At 36.0% G+C, this 12093-nt stretch overlaps 1 protein-coding gene across 5 annotated transcripts in view; it reads left to right on the top strand.

Annotated features, from left to right (window-relative positions):
• The window catches only part of LOC115215943 (histone deacetylase 4), a 335866-nt gene extending 325885 nt beyond the window's left edge, over positions 1-9981 (top strand). For all 5 annotated transcript variants that reach the window (XM_029785321.2, XM_029785323.2, XM_029785322.2 and 2 more), the window contains 5 exons: positions 3255-3373; positions 3972-4105; positions 6255-6339; positions 7428-7563; positions 9118-9981. In XM_029785321.2, the coding sequence (XP_029641181.1) occupies positions 3255-3373; positions 3972-4105; positions 6255-6339; positions 7428-7563; positions 9118-9175 (532 nt within the window). In that variant the 3' untranslated portion in view covers positions 9176-9981. The remainder of the gene's footprint in view (positions 1-3254; positions 3374-3971; positions 4106-6254; positions 6340-7427; positions 7564-9117) is intronic.
• Positions 9982-12093: the final 2112 nt, after the last annotated feature.

A 12093-nucleotide genomic window follows, 5' to 3' on the forward strand; every position in this document is an offset into this window, starting at 1 on the left:
TCCACTTCACCGAAACTCTATAAAATGATTAAATTCCCCACAAAGGAATTAATTTGATTTGAAAACCCCACTAGAATGGGAGAAAGCGCTAATAATCTGAATGATATGATATATATATGTAAAAAATGTAATATATAAATAAATGTCCATAAATATGAACCATCCGATCTTCTGATTACCTCATTTCTTCTAATATATATATATATATACACACACACACATATTTATATATATATATATATATATACACACACACACACATATATATATACACACACACACATATTTATATATATATATATATACACACACACACACATATATATATATACAAACATATATACACATACACACACACACACACACATATAAATGGAGTTGAACGCAAGTGTAATTCAAATTCTTTTACTTCCGACACATGATTTGAAGACAACATTGGTGTAAAACAATGTAATCTTCTCTTCAGGGAAGTGAAGAAATGAAACTCGTCAATAAGACATTTTAACAGAAAATGATGGATATGTATAGTGATTAACTGAACGCTATTAAGATTGTTTCAAAAATCATTATAGGATATAATGTCAGAGGTAGCCTATAGAAAGAGGTGGGATAAAGTAAAGAAAAACTAAATAAATGAGAAGTATATGACTATATGTATATTAAATAAAACCTTATAGACTAGGAAAATATATATTTTTTTAGTGAATGTTAAATTTAAAAAGAAAAATAATGTTTAAATTACATATAATGATAGAGATCACTATTATGAACTAAAGGTGTGTTTTTGCCAATGTTTACATCGGTATGCATGCTCTATAACCGTGTTTACTAGGGGACTTTTAGAAAAAAATAATGAAAAATAGTTCAGAATTAAAGAGAAGACAGAATTCCTTGCCTTTGTCATAAAGTATCGCGACTGAGAGAATCAACCAATCTAAATTAAACTGTTCATTGTGGTCTTTTAGATCCCAAATTAATTTACTGAGCCCTGTACTGTTACATTTATTCCCATCCCTAAATGTCGAGTAATGATTAGAAATTCTTCTAGATAGCTGTGAAGACGTGCTTCCAATATAAAAATATACTTGACTAGGCGCAGGAGTGGCTGTGTGGTAAGTAGCTTGCTAACCAACCACATGGTTCTGGGTTCAGTCCCACTGCATGGCATCTTGGGCAAGTGTCTTCTGCTGTAGCCCCAGGCCAACCAATGCCTTGTGAGTGGATTTGGTAGACGGAAACTGAAAGAAGCCTGTCGTATATATGTATATATATATATGTGTGTGTTTGTATGCCTATGTTTGTCCCCCTAGCATTGCTTGACAACCGATGCTGGTGTGCTTACGTCCCTGTCACTTAGTGGTTCGGCAAAAGAGACCGATAGAATAAGTACGGGGCTTACAAAGAATAAGTCCTGGGATCGAATTGCTCGACTAAAGGCGGTGCTCCAGCATGGCCACAGTCAAATGACTGAAACAAGTAAAAGAAAGAATTATGAGTAGTAATTATACACTGGTATATAGAATTTTTAATTTTAGGGTTACTTGACATAAGCTTGATTCTGTTAGAATTGACTTCAGATACAATAACCTTGTTATTAATATTTCTAGAGGGATGAATGATATTAGCTAAATTAATGTTAGTATTAGTAAATGTATTAATATTTAACAGGTTGTTATTATGTGAAGAGATAATTTGTAAGAGATTTTTAGTGTTGGAAAAACCAATTCTAACCGTATGTGAGTTGATAATAGAGTAATACCTAGAATTCTTTGGAAAATTCCTAATAATAGCTTCACGAAACTGCAATGGGAGATTAGATTTAATTTGTCTCCCATATGAAATAATTAGCCAAATGTTTTTACTACTAGTTATCTTATTTTTAGTGTAATTATTTTTGAAAGACTTAAGAATGATAATAGTGGATTAAATAAGGATTATCTCCCTTCCTCCGTTTTGTTTTGGTGTATAAATTAAAATTGATATCGTTAATTTCTCTACAACTAGATTTCATATCTGCATTAGTAAAGTTAGAATAAGACTGAATGAAATCAATCTAGATAATTTTCTCTGTATAACCGGCTTTAAGTAAGGCAGAGTTATAAATTTCAGCCTTATCATTGAAAATGTCAACATTAGCAGATAACTTAGACAATCTAAATGAAATATTTTTAACTAAGTTCCTGGTGATTGCCCTAGAATGATTACTGAATTTGCTAATATACTTAAAATTGGTCGATGGTTTATGGGAAGTAAGAGTTATTGTGTAAGTTAGGTATAATGTCTAAAAAGTTGGCCTTAATATGACGATATTGTCTGGTTAATCCAAAAATGTTCTATACAAACTGAAAATCTGGTCAATATACCAATTATAAGAATAGTTCGTCCATTGCAGAATAAAATCCTTGTAATATTACTTGGACTTATATATAGTCTTTATATATCTTCCATAATTATTATATCTACAATAATCCAGTATGTTGATTGATATAACAATTCCACCCAATTATCAAAACAGTTATAATTAATTAATGTGTGATACCACTATCTTTATTCTTGTGATCATTTGATTTTGATTGGTATATTTCTCAGATTTTTCAGTTTGTATAAAACTTTGCTAGTTTCCATCTTCCAAATTCAATCTCAAGGCTTTGATTAGCCTTGGGTTGCAACAGAAGACACTTGCCCAAAGTGCTGTTCTGTGGGACTGAACATGAAGCTGTGTGCTTGCAAAATGGACTTCTAATGTAATTGGCCATACCCACATCTATGTATAGTCTACCTGAAAATATTTGTGCCATTGGCAGAATCAGTAGAGCATCAGAAAAAGTGCTTTGTGGTATTTTGTTTGAACTTTGCCTTTCATCCTTTTGGAATTAAGTACCAGTCATGTGCTGAGGTCCATGGTATCAACTAACCACCTCCCCTAAATCAGAAAGAATTATTATGTATGATGTAATTGATTTAATAACATATTGCCATTGTCCCTTATTTTGCTTGTTAATTTCAGTCTTACATATCTTACATGTTTTCCTAACTGTATGTGTATTAATGGATTAATTTGTTGGATTTATAAACTGTATAAATCTCTCACTCTATCTCCCTCAGCTATTTTCCTCTTTTTCCCCTCTTTCTGTCATCTTCATCTGAACTTGTCCTCTTCTTACTTCATCTGTTTTTCAGCTGAGCTCAAACTGTACTTTATGCCTGCCATAATAACCGTGATATTCTGTCTTTCTTTTTCCCCCCACCACCAGAACAATCATCATGCCAATAGCAAGAGAATTCAATCCTGAAGTTGTGTTGGTATCGGCTGGCTTTGATGCTGCTGCTGGACACAGTGCCCCGCTCGGCGGTTACGATGTTAGTGCTGACTGTAAGTGTAACACAATCTGGCTTTTCTCTAATTCTCTTGCATACAGTACAGGCTTTTAGGGTAGTGACTGAGTTCTTATTGCTCCTATAAGTTAGAATGTTATAGGACTAGAAATCTGATCCCTAGAAGTGCTTGAGTGATATCAAAATGGTAAGGAGCAGGCTTAACAGGGTTCATAGGTGAGAGACCCAAATATGCCTCCCAGCCTCCATCACTACCAACATTTTAGCATTCATTTAAATATGCTTGCTTTGCTACCACCATTTGGCTAATAACTGAGGCTGTGACCAACCCATCTCAACTGGAATTTTATCCTAGAGTCTTGGAATATATTTTTTGACTTTGTATTTGTGGTTAGAACTTAGAATTATTTCTGGAAAAATTTTAGCTGTTGCAAAAGTAAGTGAAATTATTTTTTCTTTGGTTTGTTGTTTAATAAAGAGCTAATAATAAAGCTTTGGCGATGCACACAGAATTTCTCACTGTGTTTACGTATAAGCACCTGTATACACGTACTGAAGAACCATCTAGGTTCAGTTCTTTTCCATTTCAAAATATTCCGAAAGTTATTTTGCTTTTTCTCCAATTCATTTTGTAGGTTTTGGTCATCTTACACGTGAACTGATGTCTCTGGCTGGAGGAAAGGTGGTGCTAGTTTTGGAAGGTGGCTATGACCTCCCTTGTATCTGTGATGCTTCAGAGAAGTGTGTGTCTGCACTTCTTGGTGATGAGGTGGGTCATTTTCTTCTTTACTGATGATTGCTATAACTATTCTGAAGAAAATCTTTGTCAAATATACCAAAACATTGGTATCCTATACAGAGTAATTAAGATACAATTAAAATGTAGTACTAAGATGTGAGATATTTAAATAATTTATGGGAATATTTACTATCAAATTAAACTGTTGTACAACATTTTCCCTGTTACATGTTATTAATATGGTGTACTGAACTGTTTTTCACTGATGTAGGGTACTAAGTATACTGAACGCCTGCTGGTAAACTCAACACCTTTGTTGTGCCATTTACTCCCAACTTCACACAGCATTTATACTCCCAATATAACCCCTCTATCAACTCTTTCCCTTCCTCCCCGATTCTTTCTTTCTTACCATTACATACACACAGTTGTTAAGTCCAAAAACTTCCCAGTTACTGGCCAGCAACAACACTTTTCAGTTGTTACACAACTTGCTAAAAATAGCAACCAAATCTCCTTCAGTTCATAACCAACTGAAAAGGGAGAATATATTGAACACAATGCCCAAGACAAGGGTAGTCTGGTCATGACTGGACTGCCATAAGTCTGCTGGATTGGGCCTGACCCAGGTCTAAACTTTAACCCAACAAACCTGTCTGTATTCTCTATTATGACTTATCCCAGCTTATTGAAAACGTACTGCAGAATGTTTCGTTTTCAAAAAGAAACATTTTCTCTGACCCTGCCAATATTTCACTGCTGTGCCTCTCCATCTGTCAACACCAAGCATAAAGCTGCCTACTACCACCCTTATCTCAAATATATACCCACTCAATCAAGGTGCTCTTTTCCTGATTTGCAAGTTACATGGCAACCTCTCAAGTGCTGGTGGCAGAAAAGAAAAGAAAAAAAAAGCATCCAGTCCACTCTGTAAAGAAGCTGGCATTAGGAAGAGCATCCAGCCATAGAATTATGCCAAATCTGACATTAGAGCCTGGTGCAGCTGTTTCAGATCCTGTCAAACTACCCAACCGATTCTAGGATAGGAAATGGACATCAAAATGGACATCAGACATCTAAAAGACATAGAAAACAGTGTTATCTTCTCTTTTCTCTAACTGCCAAGCCACATGTGCTACATTAACATTCCCATGTCATTTGAGTGATTTCACATTCTTGAGAACCTCAGATAAACTATTGATGATTACCATTGAAATCAGCAAAACTTTCGACTGTATCTGGTGATAGAAATGCCCCCTCCCCCCTCACAAAGTCTATCTGTCTGCATTTATAAAATAAAAACCACTAATTTCTCATTAATTTCTGATAAAATGCATCAATACATTTCTTTTAGACTCCCATTCTATCAACTTCAGTGTACCTGGTCAGGTCTCCTTGATATTGAGATTTTCATTGTTAACTATACTTGCATCAATAAACTACATCCAACCCATGCAAGTATGGAAAAGGGGTTAAATAAAGGGCTGCCAAGGAGTCTATTCATGGAGTACAGCTTCTGAAGTAAATTGCTGTCTTTTGAATTCATCATCATCATTTAGTGTCTGTTGTCCATGCTGGCATGGGGTGGACGGTTTGGCCAGGGTTAGTAAATGAGGGGCTGAACCAGACACCAGTCTGATTTGGCATGGTTTCTACAGCTGGATGCCCTTCCTAACGCCAACCACTCCAGGAGTGTAATGGGTGCTTTTACGGGCCACTGGTACGGGTGCCATTTGCATGACACCAGTCTCTGCCATGACTAACAATTTCGCTCGGTTTGATGGGTCTTCTTCTCAAGGGTTTCTGTCATTTGTCATTGCCTCCATGAGGCCTAACACTCAGAAGCTGCTTTTTACATGCCATTAGCATGGATGCTAATTACACAACACTTGCATCAGCCGCATTGCCTCAGAAATAGTACTTTCAATCTGCCACCAGCACAGGTGCCAGTTACATGACACCAGCACCAGCCACGACTACAATTTCACTTTGTTTGACAGGTCTTCTTCTCTAGCACAGCATATTACCAAAGACCTCGATCACTAATCCTTTCCTCCGTGAGGCCCAGTGTTTGGAGATCATGATTCACCACCTTGTCCCATGTCTTCCTGAATCCATTTGTTGTATTTAATGTGTTTCAAGATAACAACAAGTGAAGAATTTTCTTTTTCTCTTCTAGCTAATACCTATCCGAGAAGAAGAATTGTGCCGGTCATGCTGCAAACCAGCTATTGAGACTTATGAAGGAACTCTCAACATACAAGGTATCCACTTAATTTCTGTCCACTTCCTTTTTTATTGTTGTCTTGGAAACAAAGAATAACAAAGATTGAAGAAGTTCATATTTTACTCTAGGCATTGCTTTTGTGAATCTAGAAAAACCTCAAAATTCTTCTTTTGTAAAGTTTCACACCTGAATAGGAAATTCTTTAATTATTTCAGTTACAGATCAAGCAGATGCATTCTAGAACAGCTGTCAACTCTTAACCATTCTGTGACTAAATTTCTTGCAATACTGTCTTTGTCTCAGTTAATTGTTTTTTTTTAAATAAAGAAGAATTTAATGAAATAACTGTCATTAATTAAGCTGGTGTTTGGAACCTTTCATCAACATTTCATACAAATTTATATTCCAGACATCAGCTTAATAATGGCAGTTATTTTACTAAATTCATTTTCAAAATTAATTGAAACACAAAGCCGTCTTTTGACAGAAATATGATAAAGAAAGAGTTAAGCAGAAATTGAATTGAAACTATGAAATGTGTTGGAAATATGTCCTCTACTTTGATACTCTGAGTGTGAACCAAATAGTGGCATACAAAATCAAAAGATATATAAGAAGTCTGGTGGGAAAGTGTAAAACAGCTGCAATAAGACCTAGAAAATGGGTACAAGGCCTTCAACATAGGGGTGGGGGAATTGGTTAGTCAATACAGTTGACTCTGGTGTTGAACCCAAAAGGATGAAAGGCAAAGTTAACTTTGGAGTATATGAAACCTGAGTGTTCAGAACTGAAAGAAATACCATAAGGCATTTTGTCCAGTGTTCTATAAGAAATTTACTGAAAAAAATGAAAAACTTTCATTCTAAATTGCTGCATCAACTGTATTTAGGCATCTCTCTCTCTCTCTCACACACACACTATTTTACATTTCTTAGTTCAATATTTTTATCTTGTTACACTCTGTATTGTAATGTTTATCTTGGTGTATACTCTGTGGCATTACTTGGTTGTGCTGCCTGTTATAAAGTTTATGTGTGTGTACATATATATATATATATATATATATAGTACGTTCACTCCTGTCACCCTTCGTTTCATTGTATCTCATCCACTCTCCTTTCACAGCAACTCACTGGCCTTGTTTAAAACGTTATCAATCCACCATCAGCTACTCTTTATTGGAGGCTCAAAGAAGAGAAATAGAAGAAGCTGATACTGTTTCTGCTTTAGCTTCCTTGTCCATGGTTACTGCAAAAAGAAGGTAAGTTCTTTACTCAAAACAAAGTGAATAGGATTTTGGGTTTTAACGGATTAATAGCCTGGCTAGAGATTATTATCACCTCTGTCCTTGGAATCTGCATCAAGTTATAATGAGTTCTATTTCATTAACTTTACCTTTACTCAGAGTTATCTTGTTGCTGTATTGAAACAAGGAATATGGTAAAATAATATGACTGTCATATTAAGCTACTGTTTGGAACATAAATTGGCACAAAATTTTGATTTAGATCACTTTAAAATGGAAGTTTGTAACCTAGAACCAGTGCCAGTTTTGGGCAGTTTGGTATCAAAAGGGCTAAAGTTGAGTGGTTGGTATTGCAAAGAGTAACTAGTCATCAAGAACATTATTTACATTTGACGGATATTTGTCCTCATCTTATTTGTTGTTAACACAATGTTTCTGCTGATATACCCTCCAGCCTTCATCAGGTGTCTTGGGGAAATTTCAAACCTGGGTTCTCATTCCTAAGATATTTTTCGATATTATTATTATTATTATTATTATTCAGGTCACTGCCTGGAATCAAACTCAGAATCCTAGGGTTAGTAGCCCTCAGCCTTAACCACTATGCCATATACCCGGCCATAAGGCCTAGTGGTTAAGAAGAATTTTAAAATAATGGTGGTTAGGTGCTGCTAACTGCATACATTATGATCCACTGGATATAGACATTGTTTATCTTCAGCATCTGGCCACTAGCTGTGCACATCAAGAAGTGTCAGGCTTGGCCTTGAAGTGTTTTTTTGCCAATCAACCTGACATCAAGCGTCCATGGTTGTTTATCATCTGTTGTCTCTTTGTCAGCAGACACATGGCAACAGACACTTGTAAAGTAGCACAGGTGGTGCAGGTGGCTCAAAAAAAAAAAGCCCCCAGTCTATGTTGTAAAGGGGTTGGTGTTAGGAAGGGCATCCAGCTGTAGAAACCCTACTAAAAACAGACAGACAGAGGAGCACAATGCAGTCCAACCCATACCAGCATGGAACATTGACAGTAACTGATAATGATGATCTCCAATATAAAATGAGTAAGAGCTTTAAGATATTCAAATCTAACGCCATTAGAAAGCTAATATATAAAATGGCACTGGGGTGGTTGCGGGGGGGAGGAGTATTGATTGAAAGTATTCATCGTCCACTTTTCCTTGCTTGCATGGGTCAGATGGAATTTGTTAGAATAGATTTTCTACAGCCAGATGCCCTTCCTGTCATTAACCCTCACCTATTTCCAAGCAACGGTAATATTACTCCCCACCCCCCACAGGGCCAGACATGTTCACAAAGACTATTAGCAGCAAAGGACACTGCTTGCATGACAGTGACAAGAAGGGACAAACAGGTGGGGGAGAAGGTATAGAGATAACAAGAGAAATTGTTGAGTAAGAAGTGAAAGCACATGTGTGGGTTGGTGATTGAATGATGTTTTTGAGATGCAGCCTCGACTGGTTGTGTATGTATATAATGTATTAAACAATTAAGCAATGGTTTTTCATTCCCATTTGAATAAAAAATTGATTTTTTCTTTTCTTTGTAGTGGATCTTCAGCAATGTCAGAACCAGAATCCGCTGAGCCAATGGAAGAAGAATCTTAAAATAACGGTGGTTAGGTGCTGCTAACTGCATACATTATGATCCACTGGATATAGACATTGTTTATCTTCAGCATCTGGCCACTAGCTGTGCACATCAAGAAGTGTCAGGCTTGGCCTTGAAGTGTTTTTTGCCAATCAACCTGACATCAAGCGTCCATGGTTGTTTATCATCTGTTGTCTCTTTGTCAGCAGACACATGGCAACAGACACTTGTGTTCAATTCTGAGGTAACAGGAATCCTTACCTCTACCCTCCTTTTTCATCACCACACACTATGAATTATTGTTATTTTTTTTTTCTACCTTCTCTCTACAATACCTACTCTGCTACCAAACCTCCGAAACGATGACTGTTACACAATATATGGCAACTGTTCAGCTCCACCGATCATAAATGCCAACAGCTTCTCTCTTTTCAGGCAACTTGTATTTCCTCTTATCCCTCTCACATATACACCATGTAAAGTTTGGACTTTTACTTCTCTACAAGTCAAGAAATGTTGGCATTTCATGGACCGGGGTTTTTTTTTTTCTTTTTATTCTTTTCTCTTCCTCCAGTCCTTTATTCCGGAAGCAGTGTGTCTGAAGAGAATATCTTTCTTGCCTCTTCTTCAAATCACACTCTTTACTGCTCCATATATTGTGGTCCTCTTTATGGATCCAACTCAAAGGCGCTACATTATCATGCGAGTATTTGAAAAAAAAAAGTTAACAAAAAAAGACAAACAAAAAAATTGACATTTCAAACAGAATAAAATTAAATGATAAATAAAAAATTAAGTAAGAAAAGAAAAAAACGAAATGATACTAATTTACATATTACAGGGGGAAAGAAAAGAAAAGAATCACGAACTTTACAATTAGCAGAAGATTTTTATAAACTATTTTCTTATCTGTGATGCTCATGTGTTGGCTAGTTGTTGTTTTTGTTGTTTTTGTTGTTGTTGTTGTTGTTAGGCTTCAATTGACTGCAAGGCAAAACTTGGACAGAAAGTTGTGTTGGCTGGCTTAGACAACTCATTCTTCAATGTTTTGTTACTACTACCACCATTATTACTATTATTATCATTATCATTATTATTATTGCTATTGTTGTGGCAGGTACTGTGGTGTGGCAGTAAGTATTTGGCAAACCAAATATTCTTGCTGGTTTCAATTCCCACCAGGAACTGCTTTATTGCCATTGCTAATGCCCTTGGGAAAGATATGAATGTAGCAATTTCCAGTTACCCTCCCCTAAATTCTCAAACTTTGTGCCTAAGAAGTTTTATTATTATTATTACAACAACAACAACAAGTTATAGGCAAGCTGATGATTGATTCCTGTTGGAAGCACTAAGTTTCCTGATGCTTTTCCTGAAGGCATAAACATCAAAACTTCTCTTTGAGTCTGAGATTGCAAGCCTATTTATGAGGAATAACAATTATTGTTGTTGTTATTATTATCATTATTATTGCTTTTCTGATATTATTTTCAGAGAGCTTCGCTGACCCCTTTCTGTGAATAGGGATTCAATTCCTGTACCACTATTCAGTGAACTAATCTTCTCACCGTTTCCCCCACCCAGCTCCTCTCCATTGGCCACCACCAACACACCATTGCCACCACTTCTTCTTCCCATGGACGTCTTGTCCTTTTTGCTTTTTGTAATTATAGTTATTATGTCTGTGGAATGAGGCTTTTTACTTTTCTATATTTTTCTTTATTCTTTTTTGTCTTTTTTTTTTTACCTTTTATTTTCTGTTAGATTTAAAGAAAAAAAGTACTGGAAATCAAGCATTAGTCATCTTGTTGCTGTATGTTTACATCTTCAATCCCTTTCTCTGCATCCTCCCTTTTTTTCTTAGCCTTTCCTGTCTACAGTGTGCGTATGCGTGAGAGAGAGAGAGAGAATGTCGGCTGTGTAACTTTCTCTGCGTATGCATGTAAGGCATCCATCCAAACATTTCATTTACTGTTGACTCTTTCAACCTTTGTTTGCATGACTTGGTCACATTTGTCTGTGTATGCAGATGTGAATATGTAGATATATATATATATACACACACACACATAGATATATGTACATAAATATACACATGTATACATATACATGCATATGTACACACGTAAATGTATGTTTGAATATGTGTATGTTTAGCTATTTCTGTGTATGTCCGACCTTTAAAGTATTTTCATTTTCTCTTTTTTTTTTAAGTGCTTTGTTTCACTTGTTTTTGTTTTGTTTTTAATTCTCTGAAGCATTGCCTCTGCTAAGTAACATGGTCATTTACAGTTGCCCTTGGATACCAGTTTGTTTGTTATAACCTGCAGATACAATGGTAAATACTGTTTTATGCTAAGAACAAATGTAACTTGACTGCTGGCAACTCTTAATGGATTTTGTTTGCCTTTTTCATTCTATATGGCCATATTCTTGTGTGTGTGTTAGAGAGAGAGAGCTCTTGGCTAATCCAGAACTGAATCAGTCACTGGAAGTGTTTGCTGCACATGGTGCAACAGTCATTTGTCTGTTATATGTGCAAACATTGTGCATGCAATTAAGTGGAAGCATGTATATGCAGCTCTGTGTATATGCTTGTATACATGCACCTCCATAAGGGCAGTTTCATAACACTGTGCAGAAGTATGAATTTCTTTTCAACAAAACAAAAGTTGTAGAAGACACAAAAAAGAGCTTCTGTGTGTGTGTGTGTGCAGAAACATCTGTGATCAGTATCGGTTATCACAGTAAAATAGAGACAGTATGTAATTCAGTAGCCCTGTCATTGGGATCCACTCACATCTATTAGTGTTCTGTATCTTACTTACTGACCACAATCCACCACATCAAGTACTTTGAGCCATTCGGTGATTTTGATGCCCTTTGGCTGGCCAAAATAGGTTTCTTTGTTCATTGCTTCTACAAACTTTGTGCC

The sequence above is a fragment of the Octopus sinensis genome, linkage group LG9 (assembly GCF_006345805.1).
Source record: "Octopus sinensis linkage group LG9, ASM634580v1, whole genome shotgun sequence".
In the NCBI taxonomy this organism is placed as follows: Eukaryota; Metazoa; Mollusca; class Cephalopoda; order Octopoda; family Octopodidae; genus Octopus; species Octopus sinensis.